Source organism: Leucoraja erinacea, chromosome 22 (assembly GCF_028641065.1).
Source record: "Leucoraja erinacea ecotype New England chromosome 22, Leri_hhj_1, whole genome shotgun sequence".
In the NCBI taxonomy this organism is placed as follows: Eukaryota; Metazoa; Chordata; class Chondrichthyes; order Rajiformes; family Rajidae; genus Leucoraja; species Leucoraja erinaceus.
The window spans coordinates 24,476,619-24,500,845 of record NC_073398.1 but is presented as its reverse complement, the minus strand read 5'-3'; the positions used below and the strand labels follow the sequence as shown (position 1 = coordinate 24,500,845).

The 24,227-nt window shown below is 40.9% G+C and overlaps 1 protein-coding gene across 6 annotated transcripts in view; it reads left to right on the top strand.

Moving 5' to 3' along the window:
• LOC129707819 (plexin-B2-like) overlaps positions 1 to 21,726 on the top strand; it is a 193,415-nt gene extending 171,689 nt beyond the window's left edge. For all 6 annotated transcript variants that reach the window (XM_055653188.1, XM_055653183.1, XM_055653187.1 and 3 more), the window contains 13 exons: positions 830 to 1,008; positions 2,321 to 2,387; positions 2,482 to 2,628; positions 3,637 to 3,790; positions 4,706 to 4,806; positions 7,899 to 7,983; positions 9,989 to 10,140; positions 12,297 to 12,457; positions 14,339 to 14,486; positions 14,708 to 14,772; positions 15,484 to 15,559; positions 17,628 to 17,702; positions 20,871 to 21,726. In XM_055653188.1, coding sequence (XP_055509163.1) covers positions 830 to 1,008; positions 2,321 to 2,387; positions 2,482 to 2,628; positions 3,637 to 3,790; positions 4,706 to 4,806; positions 7,899 to 7,983; positions 9,989 to 10,140; positions 12,297 to 12,457; positions 14,339 to 14,486; positions 14,708 to 14,772; positions 15,484 to 15,559; positions 17,628 to 17,702; positions 20,871 to 20,975 — 1,515 coding nt within the window. In that variant the 3' untranslated portion in view covers positions 20,976 to 21,726. The remainder of the gene's footprint in view (positions 1 to 829; positions 1,009 to 2,320; positions 2,388 to 2,481; positions 2,629 to 3,636; positions 3,791 to 4,705; positions 4,807 to 7,898; positions 7,984 to 9,988; positions 10,141 to 12,296; positions 12,458 to 14,338; positions 14,487 to 14,707; positions 14,773 to 15,483; positions 15,560 to 17,627; positions 17,703 to 20,870) is intronic.
• The last annotated feature ends 2,501 nt before the right edge of the window (positions 21,727 to 24,227 follow it).

The following is a 24,227-nucleotide window of genomic DNA, read 5'->3' as shown; positions in this document are numbered from 1 at the left end:
TGTGCGGGGCTGGTCCCGACATCATACCAATCAGCTGGGCAGGAGGCGTGCCGACTGAATTTGGACGTCGCACGGCGTCGGGCGGTGACGTCATCACGCAATGGCACGCCAGGCGGTGACGTCATCGCGCAATGCTATGCGCTTGGCCTACGCAGTCAAGACGCTGCGTACGGCGTCAAGCTGCGTACGGCGTCAAGACGATGCGTACGACGTCGAGACACTGTGTATGCCCGTCAAGGCTCTGCGTACGGCCTCAATGCGTCTGTGGGCCCACAGGCCGTGGTCGCGCGGGATTTTCAGACAGTGCAAGATTTTTGGAGCCCCGCGCGATGTTGGGACCAGCCCCGCACAACTCCATACGCCTCCGCCGATCGAAATGGGACCGGCCACCGCGAGGTCGTAAGCCTCAAGCGACCACGTTTGGTATATTTAGTTTTATGTTTAGTTTAGAGATACAGCACAGAAACAGGCCCTTCGGACCACCGAGTCCACACCACTCAATGATCCCCGCACACTAACACTATCCTACACACACTAGGAACAATTTTTTTACACATCCACCAAACCAATTAACCTACACACCTGTACATCTTTAGAGTGTGGGAGGAAATCAAAGACCTCGGAAAAAACCCATGAGGTCACGGGGAGAATGTGCAAGCTCCGTACAGAACCCGTAGTCAGGATCGAACTACGGGGCCCAGGTCTCCGGCTCTGCAAGTGCTGTAATGCAGCAACTCTACTGCTGAGCCATTCATTTGTAGCTTTCATTTTTTATTTAATAATAACACAATAGTACTCTTAAACCCTTGCATTTCTTTTTTCTTTATAGTTTGTTCACACACTTGAGAGCCAGAAAGATTTCTCTGCAAGAGAGAAAGTTTATTTTGCATCTTTGCTAACTATTGCTTTGCATGGAAAGCTTGAATACTACACTGACATCATGAGGACACTACTCCTGGAGCTCATGGAACAATATGTTGCTAAAAACCCAAAGCTCATGCTTCGAAGGTATGTGAGCGAGTGCCTGCGCTTCACCTAAATACACTTACTTGTTAAACGTTATCTGAACTGTCAGGATTAAAGAACCTGCCTTTGTAATTTAAGGCAGGACCTGTCGAGGCCAATACACCTTCTCTGGGGCCAGAGCGTGCGCGCGGCTCTGTACGGCCGGAAACATCACTTTCTCCCTGTTGAGTTTCAGTGTTTTCACAAAGGCCAACGTTTTGTTTGCTTAGTTAATTGCTTCTGGAACCTCTGCACTGGTTTTCAGTAATGATCTGTTTCAATTCCTTTGACATCTGTGGCCAGAGCACATTGTAGAGAATGGACTCTCAACCTTTTGAAACTGGCTTCTTTCTTCATTTACAAGATTGGTGTTCCCATTGCATTGGGCCAACATTTCAATTTCATCACATTTTCTGTCTTTTACCTTGGATAAAGCTATTTACTATTTGCATCTTCCTTTTTTCCTTCAATTTAATGTTTCCTGATTTTTCTTTTAAGGCAGTTACAGGTCTTTAACTGACACAAGGAACTGCAGATGGTGGAATCTTGATTAAAACACAAAGTGCTGGAGGAACTCAGTGGATCAAGGTCATAAGTGATAGGAACAGAATTAGGCCATTCGCCCCATCGTCTCTGCTCCGCCATTCAATCATGGCTGTTCTATCACTCGCTCCAAACCCCATTCTCCTGCCTTCTCCCCATAACCCCTGACACCCATCAGTCAAGGAGGTCTACGAAGAGATTCTGCAACCGTTAGGTTTATTGCAATAATTGTGTAACACGGCACGGTGTGGTTGTAGTTGATGTCAGTGACACATGTGGTGATTAATGCTAACTACTGCTGTGCAATGATCAGCACACTGAATGACATTCTCTGGTCATCCACTGCAAGGAACTTTCCATGACCAAATACCACAGACGGGCACTCACCGAGTTCAGGACTACATTGTGGGTCTGAAGAAGGGTTCCGACCCGAAATGTCACCCACCATTTTTCTCCAGAGATGCAGCCTAACCCACTGAGTTACTCCAGCACTTTGTACCTATCTTCGGTAAAAACCAGCATCTGATGTTCCTTCCTGCACAACATTGTGAGTTACACACTGAAGCGCGATGCAGTCACCACAACAAGTCTATGGGAAAAGGCCACAGTGCCGTGAATGGTGACATAAGATTATACTGTATTTTGTGTTGCAAATTGTATAACAAAGTATATTTTTGGAGATAAAATGAACACAGTAGAGCACATAAATTATAAGCCAAATTGTTAAATGGTTTAGAATGAAGATGTGAGCTTTTCCATTCTTTTCTGCCAGAAGTGAAACTGTCGTGGAACGAATGCTTTCCAACTGGATGTCTATCTGCCTATACCAGTTTCTGAAGGTAACCGCAAATACTATACATTCTTCTATACTGCCCATGAGTTCATATTATCCCAAAACCTGAATGGCTTTTGTTCTTCACTTATGAAATTAAGGATTCTGCTGGCGAGCCACTGTACAGGCTGTTCAAAGGGCTGAAACACCAAGTAGAGAAGGGACCAGTTGATGCAGAACTGAAAAAGGCCAAATACACTCTAAACGACACAGGACTCTTGGGAGAGGATGTCGAATATCATGTACTTGTAAGTGTCACAATTGGCTTATTAACATATATCTGCTGCTGTTTTATCTAGAGAAGATGCCTTTGTTCCTCCACCTTTTCTACTCAGAATTTTCAGTCCTTCAATGAATTCTGGTCCCCTGAAATAGCAAAATCAACAAATGTTAACAGTTGAAAGCAGGCTGTGATTGACTTGGTATTCCCTGGGATAACTGAGTGTTTAGTACATTTAAAATTTGAAGACGTCTTTGTTTATGCAGGTTGCTTATGAAAAGTGTTAACATCTTAAAGTGAATGTAATTCAATAGCTACTTAAATTATATTGATATTGGAGTCAATAAGTCACCTAAAGTTTTTTTCCAATTTATGCTTAACATTACAGTTTTAACAGTGTCAGAGAGAAGGTCAGAAATAAAACGCCAATCACAAAAAACAAATTGGGGTAGGAAAGATGTACTTACTTAGAAATAGGTAGACTTGCAGGAAGACAAGACTAATTGAATAAAACTCTTCTTCTAATAGTTATTTCCTGGATCTGAATGTTACCGAAATGTTTTGTGGAAGTATTGAGTACAAACATGTTATCATTTGGAAAGAGCATACATTTTCCAGATTTTTTGGGGATTACAGGCTAATTCCAGGATCAAATCTAAATTTAAGATGAACAGTGGTTATATTATTGACCACGATATGTGACCGACAAAATTATGGAAAAATATAAACTGCTAGAGGAACCCAGTGTGTCAGGGAGCATTTGTGGAGAGAACGGAATTGTTGATGTTTCCTGATACAAAGTCTTGACCCAAAACGTTGACCATGCCTGACCTGCTGAGTTCCTCCAGCAGTTTGTTGTTTGGTCCACATTCCAACATCTGGTCTACCAACATCTGTAGGCTTGTGTTTGTGAGTATAGAAAGCTTGAGCACTGTGTCGAAACCAGATAAGTGGTAATAAGGAGGATGTTGCATGTGGAGCATTATTCAACTCTGAACGACTTGTTTATTTTACATTGCTTTTATTTTTTTTCTAGACTTTGAATGTAATTGTACGAGATTCTGGAGAATCTATGCCTGTAAAGGTCTTAAGCTGTGACAGCATAACTCAAGTCAAAGAAAAAATCCTTGACCAAGTGTATAGAAATGTTCCCTTTTCACAAAGGCCGGCGCTAGACAGTGTTGTCCTTGGTGAGTCATTTAAATCATGTTCATTTCTATACCCCTCGCATTTCCAAAGGATTTCTCTGCTGCATCTAAATCACTTTTGAAAATGTCTCAAAGCCTGCCACTGTGTCCAGTTTTTGGTTTAATTACTAGATTAACAAACAGAATCCTGAGCCACTGATTCAGAGACAAATTCAAATGCTGCTCTGGTTGTTTGAGAATTTAGAAGCAGTAAGTTCAATAATTCCAGAATGATGGTCGTCATAGATCTATCGATAGTCCTATATTAGAAAGCGATATTGACTGCCTACCCACCTATGTCCAAGACAAAAATGGCAGACACGTTGTTGCTGCTTGTTCATGTCCCAACAAACTTATTTCCACATACCTCGACTCCATCCTATCCCCCTTGGTCAAATCCCTTCCCACCTCTGTCCAAGGCAAAAAAAAGGTTTGTCTGCCGTCCATATTTATTAAGCAAAAATCCAGATCCAGACACACAGCTATGTAGTTGACTCCTAATTGATCCCCAGAATAATTGAGCAAGCCACTGAGTTATATCAAAATTTTATTGGACTGGTGACATTCTATCCTTAAAATTCATCAGAAGTAATGATACCCCACTATCGACACATTCGCACTGCAAATGGTCGATGACTTGAGTAAAGATGCTTCATTACTCTCGGCTGTATCTATCTTTTGCAGTGAAATGTCGCCTAATGATCTGTTGAATCCATTGCTATGAGTGGCGACTGGGCCCCTGTTTGTGGGCCCACAACTCAAGTCTGCATGTAGTTCAATGCACAGGTGCAAATGTTCTGAACACACACTTGCTCACCTGCTGGAGGGGTTCACCTCTAATCTACCACTTGAAGCTATGTACAGTTTGGAACAATATTTGTTTTGGTAAAGAAGACATTACGTTTTCTTCCCTCATAGAATGGCGCCCAGGATCCACTGGTCAAATCCTTTCAGACTTGGATGTCACTTCAGAACGAGAGGGGAAATGGAGACGTATAAACACTTTAAAACACTATAATGTGAGTAACATCTACCTGCCTTTTCATGTCAGCATATATTGTCTAATCTACGATTCACTGTTGTTCATTATTAATCCTATTGTGACTACAATTGTTCCTCGAAGACTGAACTCTGAAGAATGAACAATCTTGTTGTTTGTGGAGGGACAATGATGCAAGTCTTGTAGAAATAATGACACATCTGTAGATGTATTGTAGTGTGCAACCAAAGGGCCGACCAACTATTTGAAAAATTATTAATCTGGTGAAGGGTCGTGATACGAAACATCGTCCATCAATTTCCCTCCACAGCATTTGTTCCAGGATATATGTTAGCATATTAAGGGTACAGAGGAGGTTTACTAGAATGCTGCCTGAATTAGAGGGTTTTAGCTACAGGGCGAAGTTGGATAGGCTTAGATTGCTTTTTCTGGAACATTAGAGGATGAGGGGAAACAAGATGGAAGTATATACAATTGTGACTGGCATAGTTGGGGTAGACAGTCAAACCCTTTTCCCAGGGTGGAAATGTCCGACACTAGAGGGCATAACTATAAGGCGAGAGAGGGAAAATTTAATGGCGATATGCGGGGCAAGTTTTTTTACACAGTAGTGGGGACCTAGATGCATTGCCAGGCAAATACAATAGTAGCGTTTAAGAGGCTTTTAGATAGGCACATGGAAGTGTAGGCAATAGACGGATATAGACAATAGGTGCAGGAGTAGGCCATTCAGCCCTTCGAGCCAGCACCGCCATTCAATGTGATCATGGCTGATCATCCCCAATCAGTACCCCATTCCTGCCTTCTCCCTATATCCCCTGACTCCGCTATTTTTAAGAGCCCTATCTAGCTCTCTTGAAAGCATCCAGAGAGCCCGCCTCCACCGCCCTCTGAGGCAGAGAATTCCACAAACTCACCACTCTCTGTGAGAAAAAGTGTTTCCTTGTCTCCATTCTAAATGGCTTACGCCCTATTCTTAAATGGATTATATGGATTATATTCAGTTGTAGGAAGTAACTGCAGATGCTGGTTTAAACCGAAGATAGACAAAAAATGCTGGAGTAACTCAGCAAGACAGGCAGCATTTCTGGATAGAAGGAATGTGTGACGTTTCGGGTCGAGACTGAAGAAGGGTCTTGGCCCGAAACATCACCCATTCCTTCTATCCAGAGATGCTGCCTGTCCCGTTGTGGTCCTCCAGTATTTTGTATCAAGTATTAAGGATTATATACAGGTAGATGAGATCAGCTGAACTTGGCATCATGTTCGGCACAAAGGCCCCACTCCTGTGCTGCACTGTGCTATTTTAAAGAAAAGCACAAATCATAACAACATCAAGTGGCAATCAATCAATCAATCAATCAACCTTTATTGTCATCTTGCAAAGCAACAGTTGTACAGTGCAAAATGAGAAGACGTTTCCCAGGGAATACCGGAGCATCGCACATGAAATTTAAAACATTTCACACATAACAATAAAACCAATCCAGTCACTGATGAAATAGTATAAATAGTTAAAAGCAGGTAAAACAGCAACATTAAAATACAGTAAAAACAATCATTAAAATGTCCAGGGCAGCTGATTTGAGTGGCCAGTGCTAGCTATTAAAATGTCAGTGCAAAGCCGCAGAATCAGGTGACTGAGTACAGACTGACTGTTTAGCAGCCTCACAGCCTGAGGCAGGAAGCTGTTTAGCAGTCTTGTAGTCCGGGCTTTGATGCAATGGTATCTCTTGCCTGATGGCAGGAGATCCAGGTGTGTGTGGAAGGGGTGCAGTTTGTCCTTAGCTATTCTCAGAGCTTTTTTCAGACAGCGGCTCTGGAACAGTTCTTGTACCGAGGGTAGGGAGACGCCAATGATCCTCTCTGCTCCCCTCACTACCCTCTGCAGAGCCCTCCTGTCTGAGCAGTTACAGTTGGAGTACCACGTGTTTATGCAGTACGTGAGTACAGACTCCACCGTGCCCCTGTAAAAGGTCCTGAGGATGTTGGTGGTGAGTGAGGCTTGTTTGAGTTTCCTCAAGAACAATGTCCAAACAGTCACCTATTTCTGACATTGTGTTATTGCAGTATAGCCACAATTTATCTCATGCAATCAAAACTTATATGAAATCTTCAGTTTGAAATATTTAATTTCATGATGAAACTTTTTTATTAAATCAAAGTTATAATCTGCATGGTGGGTTTAATTGTATTGAAGCTGCAGGATCTAAAGGCACAAAGGCATCAATATCACACATATTTATGCAGAAAGTAGAAACTGGTGGGTTAAAATACTGCTGAATGCCGTCAACATCTCTTGCAACCGTGCAAATTCTAATCAGCTTGAATCATACATGTCACAGCTTGTCTTCTTTTTGTCCCTGGAGCATATTCTCAGCTCCCTGACAGCTCTGCGACACTTTACAACTCTCCTCTACATCATTAATCAGGTCAAGGAGTGTGGCTGTGCTAGTCAATGAGGAAAAAGCAGTAATCCCAGTCACTTTATGATACTCCAACTCATTACTTTAATATAATTAAATTAACAGAAATCTCTATGTGTTTCTTCAATCTATTCACATCAATATATTTAGTTTAGAGATACAATGTGGAAACAGGCTCTACGGCCCACTGAGTCCATGCTGGCTATTGATCACCTGTACACTAGTTCCATGTTATCCCACCTCTGCATGCTACACACTAGGGGAAATTTACAGAGGCCATTTAACCTACAAACATGCACGTCTTAGTGACGTGGGAGGAAACCGGAGCACCCGGAGAAAACCCATGCTGTCGCAGGGAGAACGTACAAACTCTGTACAGACAGAACCTGTAGTCGGGATCGAACCTGGGTGTCTAGCACTGTGAGGCAGCATCTCTACTGCTGCGCCACCGTGCTGCGCTACACCCACTGTGCTCTTTTATCCCCTCACTCACCTCATTCCTTGGGTTAGTTACCATTCTTTGCCCAAATGCAACATCAAGACAAAGGGTAGAGATTTGTACTCACGATGCTTCTTCATAATGGCTTCATGTTGTACAGTGCCCCTTTATGGACACAGCACATCAAAAACAAACCTATATCAGAATATGTGTGTTTAATGGAGAATTTCTTTGTTGTCCTTGTAGGTGCGAGATCTCTCTACTCTCATTTTAGTGCAGTCTTCACATGCTCAGCAACCTTATGACCATCAGCAGATTATCCATGGTGAAAGTCAGTACATTTTCTCACAATTTGCTTACAAGTTGAAAATATAAAGTCATGTTGATTACCAGTGCAAATATTATTCCATGTTTGCAGATAACCTGGAAAATTATAGTTCAATGCAAGACTTTCTGAAATAATGGAGAGAGAACAATGTTTTTCATTTATTTTGTACTGAGTTAACTTGCTAAAATTGTTCAGACTTTATTTTGATGCACTGTATCTGGATATAGATGATGTTAGTTTATTTTGAAGTGAGGATGTAAACAGGGCACTCTTATTTTGACACTCGGTGCCAAGCTGTCCTAAGGTCATTTCGGGAATAGATAAGATTTTTAATGAAATACTCAACCTTAATTCCCTAAAGCTGATCTCAGGCGGACCATTAGTATAGGAACATAGAAAACATAGAACATAGAAAATAGTTGCAGGAGGAGGCCATTTGGCCCTTCGAACCTGCACTGCCATTCATTGTGATCATGGCTGATCATCCACAATCAGTAACCTGTGCCTGCCTTCTCCCCATATCCCTTGATTCCGCTAGCCCCTAGAGCTCCAACTAACTATCTTTTAAATTCATGCAGTGAATTGGCCTCTACTGCCTTCTGTGACAGAGAATTCCACAAATTCACAACTCTCTAGGTGACAAAGTTTTTTCTCATCTGTTTTAAATGGCCTCCCCTTTATTCTTGGACAGTGGCCCCTGTGGGTCTGGACTCCCCCAACATTGGGAACATTTTTCCTGTATCTAGCTTGTATAATTTTATACGGTTCTATAAGAACCCCTCTCATCCTTCTAAATTCCAGTGAATACAAGCCCAGTCTTTCCAACCTTGCCTCATATGACAGTCCCGCCATCCCGGGGATTAACCTCGTGAACCTACGCTGCACTGCCTCAATAGCAAGAATGTCCTTCCTCAAATTCGGAGACCAAAAGTGCACTCCAGATGTGGTCTCACCAGGGCCCTGTACAACTGCGGAAGGACCTCTTTACTCCAATACTCAAATCCTCTTGTTATGAAGGCCAACATGCCATTGGCTTTCTTCACTGCCTGCTGTACCTTCATGTTTACTTTCAGTGACTGGTGTACAAGGACACTCGGGTCTCGTTGCACTTACCTTTTTCCTAATCCGACACCATTGAGATAATAATCTGCCTCCTTGTTCTTGCCGCCAAAGTGGATAACCTCACATGTATCTTCATTATACTGCATCTGCCACGCATCTGCCCACTCACCCACCCACTATACTAATTCATTTTCCAAAATTATTCTCCTAGTGGCCTCTCTATTACTGTCATGCTGTATATGGGACAGTTTTGTACCTTGTATCAGCTAGGTTGCAAGGAATGAAGAATCCAGCCTAACCTGACCTGTCTGGGTATCTTGGAAGGAGAAAACAGCTATGGAACAGGCATGTTTTTTTGCCAATGCCCTTTTATAAGGACCTGAAATGAGCATTTACTGTAGAAGCACTGGTAGATAGCGTTGGATTTTGATGCACTTGATTAATCCAACTGTTAATCTCCCTTTCTTTGCTAAAATCCTTGAATGCAATAATCCTTTCCATTTCCATACCCATCTCCCCTAAAATCCTTGCCGTTATTTCTGCCCTTCAAAGAAAGTTCCAATTGCCCAAGCCAAGCCACAAACGACATTATTTGTGACTTGATATGGTTTGATTTCTTTCTTGACGGATCACATCGTGCTCCTGCATCTCCCTGTTGTCTGATCCATGGGATTTCCCTTGCATGATGGCAGTAACACAAAGTGGGCCATATCACAGTGTCAGCTGTTTTAACTCAGCCTGATTATTCCATTCCATTGACTAGAATAGAAAAGAACATCGCTTGCAGTTGTGATATTGGTCCTCTTGTGCTATTGCACCAAGACAGATTCCACCCCATTATTTTCTAAATGCATCTCTCACTCTATATTTGTTTTGAAAAATGTAAAAGCAAGCAAACATGTGTCATGTTTTGGTAACCCTTCTGCCCTCGATTTGGTCATTCCAGAAAGTGGACTTTTAGAAGAAGATCGAAGGTGGCACTTAGTGCGACAATTAGATGAAGCAGATGAAAGTAAATCAAAGCGAGGCAGCATGAAAGAGAAAGAGAGGACCAAAGCGATCACGGAAATATATTTGACAAGGCTTCTGTCTGTAAAGGTGAGATTTTCTGTGTGTTTTATTAACTACTGTCAAAATAAGTAGGATTTGTTCAAGTTTGCTTCTAAATGGTGGTGGTTATCAGATGCCAATTATCCCAGCACCAGGGCTTCACACACAAGGTGCTTGAGCTAGTGTTCCAGCCCAAGAATCCTCAGTTGCTTCATCAATAACTCTCTTCTGATGTAAAGTCAGAATAGTAATCAATGAAAAATGTTGAATTCTATTGCCAACTCCTTAGCCTGTGTCTGCATGCAGCAAGACCTAGACAGCCGTGAGGCATGGGCTGAGAAGTGCAGTTAACATTCGTACTGCAAAAGTGCTGATCAATTGAACATCCAACAAAACAGAATGTAACCAACCTCACTTCACATTCTATGGCATTATCCCCATCTGGAGGGATGGAATCGCCAATGACCAGAAACTCAACTAGATTGGCTACACAAATACAGTGGCTACAAGAGCAGGTCAAAGGCTGAGTATTTTTCAGTGAAGGACTCACGTGGCCTTCCCACCATCTACATGGCACAAGTTAGTTAACATGATGCCATACCATCCACTTTCTTAGACAAGTGTCAAACCAACAGCCCCCCCCCCCCCCCAGGACATCAGCACCATCCAGTATAGAGCAGCCCACCTGATTGCTACAGCAAATTTGATAAGCTATGGATGTCTTTGTGGGCATGCAAATGTTGTTTATAAATGCCTGCACTCCAGGGAAGTCTACAATGCATGCAAATGACCTTTCCTACTCTGCCCCAGTTTAGTTTAGTTTAATTTAGAGATAGTTTGGTTTTGTTCCCAGAAGCCTGAAAGGGGGGGGGGGAACTAGATGAACCTCACACTAATTCATGATGGGGCACTGATCACTTCCCCAGTGAACTGTAGACATTAAGATGTGGCATAGATTGTGGCAGCAACATGGAATGTCCCCTACACCAAAAAATGAGAAGATCTAGCAAACTACACATGCTGTAATCTTGAGCAAAGCACTGGAGGAACTCAATGGGTCAGGCAGCATCTGGGCAGAGAATGATAAGGTGTTCTTTCGGATTCGAACGCTTCCTCAGACTAGTAATCTGAAAGTGACCATGACTCTGCCGTCCATTAACAAATGCAGCCAAACATGAAAGAGCCAGAGGCCTGTACATCCTTGTGGTCTATGGCAGTTTAGATGCTGAATATATTCAATGTGTAAAGACAAAAAAATATTGAATTTTAAGGATATAGAAATTGTGTAGGAAAGGTCAGTGAGGTAAAGTGATCAACCATTATCTTATTGAATTGTGGTAGAGGGTATGAATAGCCTGCTCTTGCTTCTATTTCTTATGTTCTTCTGTGACAATTAGATTGCTTTATTATAGAATTGCCAGAGGCCAACTATTGTCATTGGTGAACAATAATCTGAGATTTAAATACATTTAGTGAATGATTTAGAAAGAAAGTTGAACTAAGAATGTCAAAGAGCTGGTATTGGATAGAAACATAGAAAATAGGTGCAAGGGTAGGCCATTCGGCCCTTTGAGCCGGCACTGCCATTCAATATGATCATGGCTGATCATCCAAAATCAGTACCCCGTTCCTGCTTTCACCCCATATCTCTTGTTTTCCATTGACTTATTGACTGGTAGAATGGCCTTATTCAGTCCCTGAATTCATAAAGTACCTTTTTTTCCATCATAGACTATTTCTCTCCCTTTACCCAATTCTTTGCTGGGATTCATTGGCATGAGTTGCTTGCACGTCCAAATGATGATTGTTTCTTTGTAAGGTGATTTTGAATGGCTCATTATTTACAAATTAATCCTTTTTGCAATATAAATGCAATACAAACACTTCCAAAAGCAAATCATTGGTACACTACAACAAGCAAGAACCTTAGCCTCTTTTAATCTTCATTGTGTACTGTTGCTAATTAACAGAGGGCACAAGGGATCAAAACCTCTTATTTTGCATGGCCCACCCACAGACAGAATCATAGATTGCAATAAGCATGTTTAAATTGAATGTTTTTGTGGCTAATTAGCGACTAATTATATTGCATGAAAGTTTTTGGATGTAGCAAATAAAAACGAAATGTCAAGTGGCTTATACCCACTGTCTAAAATAACCTCCTGGAGAAAGCCTTTTAATATGTTTGGTTTCTTTTAAAACAGGGGACTCTGCAAAACTTTGTAGATAATTTCTTCCAGAGTGTTCTTAGTACAAATCAAATAGTTCCAACGGCCGTGAAATATTATTTTGACTTCCTTGATGAGCAAGCACATAAGAATGAAATAATGGATGAAGAAACCATTCACATCTGGAAAACTAACAGGTAGGGTTCAAATTACCAGCTATATGTCTAAACGCAAATGTTCTATTGCTTTACGACATGGATGTTGGAGGGTGAAATGATTTGCTTGAGAACCTCGAGTAGCACATACAAAAAAAAAATGTTTTTGTGTTATAACTGACCAACAGTTGAGAGAATGAAATTAATTTATCTGAATTGTGTTTTCTAAGGCAAAACTATAGCTGTGTGTTTTAATTTATTGTTAACACTTAAAGTGTGCTTAACAATCTTAAGTACATATTTCAATGTTGACGATATGTGAAGGATGTACCAGGCTTTCCATTTCATGTGGATTGCTTATTACTATTCTCTTTTCTAGCAAAATATTAATTTGTATAAAAAGATTTAATTTGTACCTGGGCAGCTATAATACATTATCCAATCTATATTGTACTACTAGACTAAGTGGGACCCGTTGGGTCACTGTCACACTTAGTCTCCCAACGCAATATTCCACCACTCACCCATAGCCCCCAACTGCACAGGCACAGCTCATTTCCCCTCATCCCTAGCACTCTCTCCCCTCCTCTTCACCATCCCTCTTCTTTCCCCTCTCCTCCTCCCCTCCCCAATCCCTCCCTCACCTCCCTCTCCCTCTCCTTTCCCATATCCTCAGTCACTCCCTCCCTCCCTCCATAACTCCTCTCCCCTCCTTACCCCTTTCCTAACCCTCTATCCCCCACCTCCCCCTATCCCCCTCACTATCCCTCCTCACCTCCCTCACTGCCGTCCTCTCCCTCTATTCCCCACTCCCTACCTCCTCCACTCCTCTACTGCCCCTCTCCTCTCCCTCTATCCCCCCTCCTCTCCCCCTTTCCCTCCTCCCCTCCTCCCTCTTCTTTTCCCTCTCCACTACACTCTCCTTTCCCTCTCCTCCCTCTCCTTTCCCCTTCCTTCCTTCCCTCCCTCCCTCCCTCCCTCCCTCCATAACTCCTCTCTCCTCCATACTCCCCCAATCTCCCACTCCAGGATCTCGAGGTTGCCGCTCCTCCCCCATCTTGTGTGCCCCCGGGGAGCATCACCCATCAGCGCCCTTAGAGCCAGGCCTCGGATCATCCCGGAAGCACCTGCAGCTATGACCATGCCGGAGTGAGGGCGGGAGGGGTGGGGTTGGAAGAAGAACTTGGAGAAAAGACGGGGGGGAAGCCATGCAGGAGAGGGGGGTATCACGGGGGAGGGGGACCAGAGGGGAAGGGGCTGGAGCTGCGGGGCATTGCGATGGTGGTACGTTTGGGACGCACAGCGGGCGCTGGACGCTCTCCTCCGCCGGGATCAGATCTGCGCACTCGCGGTTTTTTACTATTTTTAAACCTTGCAAACTTTTGCAATATACCACCGATTGGAACAAAACTTGTTGCACTTGCAGCACATGAGAACGGTGGGTGAGCTGGCGAAAAACCGTAGTGCTATCCTGTACCGTTTTTGCGCAAAGAGAAAAACCACGCAAACCAGAAGAGCACAACATCAGAGCTTTAGTTATGTGTAGATAGATATTATCCAATCCAGTTAAATTACTACTATATTCATTCATATCTAAAAAGGGTAAAAGAGAGGCTAGGATAAATGGTGGGAGTGGAAGGCATGGCAGTACCCGCTGAATATTTTATGGGATTCCTGTACTTATAACGTCAGCTACTTTGGGACCCTTGATCAGTCTTTCTTCCAAGGACTTGATCATCTTCTATATTAAAGATATATGTTGGAACAAAGAAATGTGGCATAGGATGGAACTAACTTGGGAAGAAAACAAAAATGATCTTGCATGATACTGCAACTTCATAACACCAATCTTTCTTCTTTAAATGCACCTTGAGTTTTCGCAAGGAATTATTGTAATTAAGGTCTTTTTCCAATTTTCCACAGTTTGCCATTAAGGTTCTGGGTAAACGTATTGAAAAACCCGCACTTCATATTTGATGTGAAAGTTAATGAAGTAGTGGATGCATCATTATCAGTGATTGCACAGACCTTCATGGATGCATGTACAAAGACTGAATACAAGTTGAGCAGAGTAAGTTTAATAAAAAGTAAAAAAAAGAAAAGGATTTAAATTCTGAACAAATGGAAAACCTTTGCTTCCAGAATGAAGTGAAGCCATCTGTTATATTTTTCCTGATTTTGAATTTAAATCTTAAGTTCCAAGATTAAAATTGCCTTTCCAAATTTATCTTTGATAGTGTTAACAATCATATTGAGGTTTTTCTTAGCAGATGTCTATTTTTACTTTTTCAGGACTCGCCAAGCAACAAGTTACTATATGCAAGAGAAATTTCCACATACAAGAAAATGGTGGAGGAGTAAGTGGGAAATATAACCTCAAAATAAATTTAATGTGTTTCGGAAAATAAATATACATTTCCGTTTTTCTTTGAAGCTCAATTTACTTACTGCAGTTCCAACAAAAAAAATTATCTTTGAAATTCTTCCTCTGCTGAATTTGAGATTTGGATTCACCTACACTACCTAGAAAGTGATTGCTTTAACTTACAAAGTTCAATTTTCTTAATGAGAAATTTTAAAAATTACCTTTGGAAAGCTGGATCTTCTGAATAAAGGTGGAATCACAGGGATGCTGTAGGCAGATAAGATAAATCATAGAAACATTTCAAAGGCAAAGAATACTCTGTATACCTTACTGTATATTGGTGAGCAGAACAAATGTAATAACTCTCTTAGCTGTTTCTGTGAGATTAATTCCCATAATAGTTCTAGGTTACTTGCAGGATGTAATATTAACTGTGCCCAACTGCTGCAGTCATGGGAGTTCTCAACACCATCCATGCGGGGAATGTCTGGGAAATATTGCTGTTTTTTTCTTAGCATTAAAAGCCACTCACTGCAAGGCGAATGAAATGGAACAGAAACTTTGGCAGGTTAAGACAACGTTCCAAATTCATCCATTCTGGCTGAGACAGTCAGAGCATGTAGATGGAAGGCTGTTTTAGATTGATGTTAACCCTGTATTTGAAGTTCCATTTGTCAATTTTAACTTGCTCTTTGTTTAACAGCTATTATAAAGGTATTCGCCAGATGGTACAAGTCAGTGATCAAGATATGAATACACACTTAGCTGAGGTCTCAAGGGTGAGTTGTATCCACTTTTGACATATCTTGCATGGTTCAAATCAGAATTGCTAAAAATAACGGGGTAGTTTCTCCTTATTTTTAAAATCTGATCTCTTGGATCACAGGGGGAAGAGAATATTCAAATCACATCAGTGAGTAGATTGATTGAAAGATACAGCATAGAAACAGGCCCTTTGGCCCTTTGAATCCATGCTGACCATTGATCACCCATTCACACTTGTCCTGTGTTATCCCACTTTCACTTCCACTCACAACACATCAGGGGCAATTTGCAGAGGCAAATTAAACTACAAATCTGCGTGTCTTGGATGTGGGAAGAAACAGGAGCACCAAAAGAAACCCACACGGTCAGAGGGAGAACGTGCAAACTCCACAGTTTAGTTGGTGGAGTTAAGTCTATATGCTTATAAAGAAGCCGATGTGATATATCTGACAGTGCCTAGAATTTCCATCTCTTGGAAAATCCCACTATCCAAATATTATAGTGTGAAACTATTTTAATTAAAAATAGATCTTCAATTTCTTTTCTTGTGCCCTTAGACTGCAATTACATGAAAAGAATTGCTCCTGGATTAAATACATTCAATATTAGCTAACATTCATGAGATAGGCAGCTTTCTGGAACAATTAATGCTCCCGCCCAATAAAATGATAAGAGAATGGTGCATCCAATTAGTTTTTGACTCTTCGGATAAGTAATAACCTACATTAATACAACACTTAGTAAAAGCAATGTGCGGAGTTATCTGTAAAGGAGAAACGTGTATTGATCCAGAAGGAAAATATCAGAAAAGCTGATCAAAGTTTGATTGAAAAGATGGCCCTGCAGAGGCTTCAACGTTGGGGAGAAAGGTCAGAAGAGGTTTTAAGGCTGACTCATGAGCTGAAAGAACAGAGGAATGCTCGTTTTGGATGCATGCAGTAAACCTTTTAAGAATTGGGAGTGGGATGAACTAACTGAGGGCACAAGGCAGGTGTATAAAGGGAATTGGTAGGTGGGCATCCGGCGCGGGTCTGTGAAGATGGGAGTGAGAAGCAAACATGCAACACAAATTTGTGTTAACAAGTAAAATCATAGAATCATTCTGTTTGAAAGGGACAAAGTTTTAGATTAAGATTCCTGTGGCTGAAGGGTCGAGTTAGCAAGTGCCCTTTGCGCTACCTGTTGTGCTTCTATGGCTAGATTATACTCGTGTATCATATGACCTAATTTATTTGGATAACATGCATACAAAAGCTTTTCACTGTACCTTGGCACACGTGACAATAATAAACCAAAACCTATCAGCAAAGTGCAATGTTTCAAATTAGTCGTCTTGGTGAATACATGTTTGATTCCAGCTCATCTTCAGGATTGAATTCAAGAGCTGGTTCAACATGTGCCCAAAACAGGTGGAGGTTGCAGCCAGTGTCTATTGGGAAAGAAATTCACCTTGGTTAGTTTTAGTTTTAGAGGTACAGCCCTTCGACCCCCCCCTTGACTCCACGCTAGACATCAATCACTCACTAGTTCTACATTATCCACCCCCTCCTTGTACACTAGGAGCAATTTGCAGAGGCCAATTAACCTAAAACCCCGCACATCTTTTGGAATGTGAAGGAAACCGTCACCCCAGTTAAATTCAAGAGAGGGAAAAGGCTCCCATTTATAATTATGTTCTGATGTTGAAAGTCATTTCAACAATCTCGAGGCTGTGCAACTGGCTGCCAATAATCTCCTTTATATTAAGCACTCATTTTCCCATGGTTGCCCAAGGTCGAGATGAAGATGTTGAGATGGACTTCTGCAAGATGAACAAACAAACTGAAGGCTGTAGAGAAATTCATGAAGTAATGATTTCATATTTTCAAAAAAACAACTCTGCCTACAGATTGGCTTTCAGAAATGAAGACAGGTTTGTCTGTACATGTTTAGGAACTGTAGAAATGATGCAAGGCAAGAATGATCGATTGTTCTGATACCTGTATCTGTTAGTTATATCGTAATGAATGAACTCATTGTCATTTATTATAAAGTAGCAATTCTTTCATGAATGGTATTCCAACTAAATGCTTTATTTTGCAGGCTCATACCGACAAACTGAACACTGTGGTAGCACTGCATCAGTTATACCAATACACAAATAAATACTACGATGAGGTGAGTTTCTGCTTTAATAATGCTTATGTTCCAATTACTGCATATTCCCATTACCTTGAACCTAGTGACACAAATTCAGGTTCATATTCACCTCCAGGAAGGAATTCATGAGGTGTGAAGTTGCGGCATTGCTGGATATTTTTACTATCGTCTATTGTCTATTTCTAAAAAAATGGGAAGCATCCCATTAGTCCAATTCCTCTTGTCCATCCTCTTCCTCTTCTCCCAGTATCTCCGCAACAAGTACTTCCTCACATATACAGTGCATTCAGAAAGTATTCAAGGCCCCTTCACTTTTTCCACATTTTGTTGCGTTACAGCCTTATTTTAAAATGGATTAAATTCATTTTTTTAACATCAATCGACACACAATACCCAGAACGAAGAAGCGAAAACAGGTGTTTAGAAATGTTTGCAAATAAATTGAAAATAAATAACTGAAAAATCACATTTACATAAGTATTCAGACCCTTTGCTTTGACACTCATAATTAAGCTTAGGTTCATCCTGTTTCCATTGATTATCCATGAGATGTTTCCACAACTTGATTGGAATCCACCAGTGGTAAATTAAATTGATTGGACATGATTTGGAAAGGCACACACCTGTCTATATAAGGTCCCACAGTTGACAGTGCATGTCAGAGCAAAAACCAAGCCATGAAGACAAGGGAATTGTCAGTAGACATTCGAGACAGGATTGTGTCGAGACACAGATCTGGGAAAGGGTATAAAACAATTTCTGCAGCATTGCAGATCCTGAAGATCACAGTGGCCGATGTCATTCTTAAATGGAAGAATTTGGAACCACCAGGTCTCGTCATAGAGCTGGCCGCCCAGCCAAACTGAGCAATCAGGGGAGAGTGCCTTGGTCAGGGATGTGACGAAGAACCCGATGGTCAATCTGTCAGATCTCCAGAGTTCCTCTGTGGAGATGGGAGAAAGTTCCAGAAGGACAACTATATCTGCACCACTCCACCAACCAGGCCTTTATGGTAGAGTGGCCAGACAGAAGCCACTACTCAGTAAAAGTAGGCCCGTACGAAGCTTTTCAAAAAAGAGAGGTGGCATGACAGGATTACAAACATTTTATCTGAAATAATGTACGCGCAGCCACACATCATAAGTGGAAGCTCGAATCCCTCGTGGCCGGGGTCCAGGGCCCTTAACGGGCCCTGGAAGCTCTGGAGTTTTAGATGCTCGCTTGTGCATTCTGAGCCTTATTTTGAAGCATTTTTGCACCAAACTTTTGACCAATATTTCAGAAATAATTTTGGTTGAGTCAAGAATAATGTGTGGGTGGAATGGAACGATTGGGGTTGTTGTTGTATACATTTTTATAAATCAAGAATTGAAGTTGTCCTTGTTTTAAAAATCAAGTTGTCCTGTTGTAAAATGTTATGTAAAATGTTATATTGGAGCATGCCAAAGCTGCTCATATTGTATTTTTTTAAAAAGGGGGGTGCCACCGCACCCATAGTAAAAACAAAAATCAAATGGTGTCGGGGTCACGGCAGCAGCCAGGACTGGGTTCAGATTCAGTGGTTCCTGCTCCCACCCGGTGAATGGTCTCCCCAGACCGCTGGCAGCGAAACCGCTCCCGGGATGCCAGGCTGACCGGCGGCAAGGCTCCGACACCGCAGATGGAGGCAATGGGCAGGCAGACACCACTGCCCCAATATATTTTTCCCCCAAATCATCCCGCGGGCCTGAACCAGAATTTCCCAAATTCCGTTCCAATTTTTTTTTCTCTGGATTTTTTTTTATTCTGGGGGAAAAAAAGGGGGTGCGACCGCACCCATCGCACCCCCCTTCGGACGGCCATGAAAAGGCACATATTTGCCAAAAGGCACCTAAAGGACTTTCAGACCATGAGAAACAAGATTCTCTGGTCTGATGAAACCAAGATTGGACTCTTTGGCCTGAATGCCAAGCATCACATCTGGAGGAAACCAGGCACCGCTCATCACCTGGCCAATACCATACCTACAGTGAAGCATGGTGGTGGCAGCATCATGCTGTGGGGATGTTTTTTCAGCTGCAGGAACTGGGAGACTAATCAGGATCGGTGTAAACTTGAACGGAGCAAAGTACAGAGAGATCCTTGATGAAAACCAGCTCATGACCGGTCTGGACCTCAGACTGTGGCGGAGGTTCACCTTCCAACAGGACGACGACCATAAGCACACAGCCAAGACAATGCAGGAGTGGCTTTGTGACAAGTCTGTCAATTTCTTTGAGTGGCCCAGCCAGAGCCCGGAGCCGATCGAACATCTCTGGAGGGACCTGAAAATAGCTGTACATCAACGCTCCCCAACCTGGCAGAGCTTGAGATGATCTGCTAAGAAGAATGGGAGAAATTACCCACATACAGGTGTGGCAAGCTTGTAGCGTCATACCCAAGAAGACTTGAGGCTGTAATCGCTGCCAAAGGTGCCTCAACAAAGTACTGAGTAAAGGGTCTGAATACTTATGTAAATGTGATATTTCAGTTATTTATTTTTAATTACTTTGCAAACATTTCTAAACACCTGTTTTTGCTTTTTTATTATGGGGTCTTGTGTGTAGATTGATTTAAAAAAAAAAAAAAGGAATTTAATCCATTTTAGAATAAGGCTGTAACGTAACAAAAAAGGTGGAAAAAGTGAAGGGGTCTGAATACTTTCTGAATGCACTGTATGCCCATCAACTCTACGTCAATTATTTTGCCACAATCATAATACTAGGGGTGATTAACATTGGCAATTTAACCTGCCATCAGGTCTGTAAGGTGTGGGAGGAGCTGGTGCTCCTTGGGGAAAATCTAAGTGGTCACAAAGAAAACGTGCAAACTCCATACAGACAGCACCGTATATCAGGATTGAACCTAACTGCTTGTGGTTGGGAGGCACCAGCGCTATCTACAATACAATTGTGCTGTTCTATATCTCTGTTAGTGTTTTTTTTTAATGATTTGACACCTTTTTTGGTGGTTAGTATCAAAATGCATTAATTGCATCTAAACATATAGATTGCATTCTAAATATTTTTATATTTGTTTTATAATTTTGCTGATAAATTACTTTCGTTCATTTTCAATGTAAGGACAAATGCGCGGTAAACAGAAATAACTATTTGAATCTACAGCTTAATTTCAGTATTAACATGGCAACACTGTTTGGGTTTACAGATAATAAATGCCTTAGAACAAGATCCAGCAGCACAAAAGATGCAGCTCTCTGTCCGACTGCAGCAAATAGCAGCTGCACTTGAGAATAAAACGACGGACCTTTGACCATTTCATGGCTATTATGCATAATGGAAGTTCAGATGTTAAATTTTATTACCTAGGGAAGAAAATAGTGTTATTTTTACTCTGCTGATCATCTTTGCAGTTCTTAATTAATTCAAATCTTGAAGTCAATTATTTTGTAAATTAACTAATATTCTATATTGTATTATAAACTTGGTCTATAAAAACCTGTGGAGAATTGTCGTAAAAATGTATACAACTTAGTTGCTGAAATAAGAATGTCTTGTACTGAACCATGTTTTATTTCAAATATAAATTATCTGAGCCCAAATATTGCTTTTATGATTTGGCCCACATTCTGATAAATTCTGCTATTTTAGTGAGTTGAGCCTTGTACAGTACAATGTTTTCTTCTAATCATCTAATGCTTCACTGTTAATAGCAGTTTTTAAAAAAAACATTAGAGCATTATTAAAAGTACTGCCATTTATTATGTGCATTCTGATACATTTTCTAGCTGATTGTTACAACAGAAATGGCATGATTTTTATACTTATAATTTTATCTAGTTCGCTTTGACATTGAGACTGAAATAGAAACTGTGGAATGCTAATGAAAAATCATTTCTTAATTGTATGTAAAACAGACCAAGTAGAGAATGCTTGTAAATTTATGTTAAAATGACATTTTAGAAGTTTTTGTTACAAATAGACCTAGTGACTACTGAAATGTCTTTGATATTTTTGATATAATTTGGGAGATGGTGTGGCAAATAAATTCAGCGTTTTATTTATTCCCTGTGAATCAAGAAATGTCTTTTATATATTAAAAAATCATTGCTAGACAAGGGAATCCTGAAAGATCCTTCTATTTTTAATTCTGTCATTCATTGTTTAGCTTCAATATGGGCACAAAGATCTGGGTAAGTTTGTATTTTTAACGTAGCAATTTGGGCTATATCAAGGCTGACAGATAGCCTGCAAGTTTAGAGCATTTTGGAACTAATTGTATGGTCAGCCAAAGGTTACCTGTTACTCTGTATTTGGCCACTGTCTTTAAGCAAATCCAGCCAAAGGGTCAGATCCAGGATGATGTCCATTTAAAAAAAACACATTGTTTTCATGTTAGAAATCAGAGATAGCAAATCAACAGAGATCGACAGTGCCCTCCATAATGTTTGTGACAAAGATCTGCAATTTATTTATTTGCCTCTGTTCTCCACAATTTGAGATTTGTGATAGAAGAAATCACATGTTAAAGATAAAGGGTATTTTTATACATTCTGGTTTCACCGTGGAAATTACAGCAGTGTTTATACACAGTCCCCCCATTTCAGGGCACCATAATGTTTGGGACACAGCAATGTCATGTAAATGAAAGTAGTCATGTTTAGTATTTTGTTGCATATCCTTTGCATGCAATAACTACTTGAAGTCTGCGATTCATGGACATCACCAGTTGCTGGGTGTCTTATCTGGTGATGCTCTGCCAGTCCTGTGTTGCAGCCATCTTTAGTTTATGCCTGTTTTGGGGACTAGTCCCCTTCAGTTTTCTCTTCAGCATATAAAAGGTATGCTCAATTGGGTTCAGATTGGGTGATTGACTTGGCCACTCAAGAGTTGACCATTTTTTAGTTTTGAAAATCTCCTTTGTTGCTTTAGCAGAATGTTTGGGATCATTGTCTTGCTGTAGAATGAACGTCCGAAGAAAGAGAATGTCTTGACCCAAAACGTCACCTATTCCTTCGCTCTATAGATGCTGCCGCACCCGCTGAGTTTCTCCAGAATTTTTGTCCATCTTCAATTTTTTCAGCATCTGGGGTTTTCTTAAACAATGAGTTTTGAGGCATTTGTTTGAACTTGAGCAGATAGGATCTGAAGTGTCTATACACTTCAGAATTCATTATGCTACTACCATCCACAGGTGTATCATTAATGAAGATGTGTGAGCCAGTACCTTCAGCAGCCATACATGCCATTATTTGATATTCATCTACTTGGTAGACTCATTGTTGAAGAGGGGCAATGACTCTACCATAATTCACCCTGCAGATTTAATGGCAGTATTACTCATTTATTAGCTATATTACACTATTTGTACGAACAACACTTCCATGAAAGCTGTGTGTGTCTCAAAGCTGCAGAAAATATTATGAAGCCAATTGTTTGACTTTAGTATGAACATTCTGCATTGGATGTGAACTTGGTGTTTATCTGCATAACTTTTTATTTTTCCACAAAAGATTCAGTAAAAAGGACTATCTTGTCATAATTTATCATCTGCATTAAATATTAAGATGCTTTACATTAAATCCTATAGAATGTCATGCACAGAAATTGACCATTTGGTCCACATGGACCATACTTTCAATATCCTACTCAAGTCTAGTTTAATCTTTCCTCATCTATCTGTTCTCCCTGATATATTTAGTCTCTTAAGTGCATCTGCACTATTTGCTTGAGCATGTTCGTGTAGTGGCAGGCTCATAATTTTCATCAATCTCTGGATATGTTTATCTTACTTCCCCATATGATTTCTTGGTGATGATCTTCGGCTCTAGTTTTGCCTCGCCAATGGAAATATTTTGCTTTATTTAGTTATGGTGCAAGTCTTCCACTAAAAGGCGAGCAGTTTTTTCAAGTAAGTCCTGATTGTTGCACGACTGATTGATATGAACTGACAACGTCGTGGTTATTCTGTTGCTGTGGAGGGTAAATATAAGATCACGTATATTTTTTGATTTGTTTGACTTAAATGTACTCAGATGTTTTATTTCAAATATAAAGTTTATTTTATAATACATTTGATTTATATCTCTTGAATATATGGTGATGTCTAAAAAGATTTAGTTATTGAGACATTTGATAGCCAGCTACTTTCGTTAAAGGGCCATTCACAAAAGAAGGCTTGGCGTAACCGAGCTTTATTGATCAACTTTGATCCAGTCTTCTGGAGAAAGGTCCCTCTGAGGGAGCTGCTCCATGTAAGAACAGGTTTAGTAGGAGATGAGTAGTGACCATGTTTCCCCAGTAGAAGGATTGTCCCTATTTTCACCTGAACTGTCCTGTATTGTAATATAGCGATACAAATGTGTTATCATCAATCCACTTTGTATGGCAAAGACAATTTTAATTTGTGTTAGCATTTCACTCTTGCTCAGACTCTGACCTACTGCTTGTGCTGAATTTGCTGTTAGACGTGGTTGTCTTGCACATAATCCGAGTCGCCTTCATGGTTTATTGCCTCATTAAACCACTACTGAGAAACTGCTTTTTCACTTCTGGCTTAAAGAGT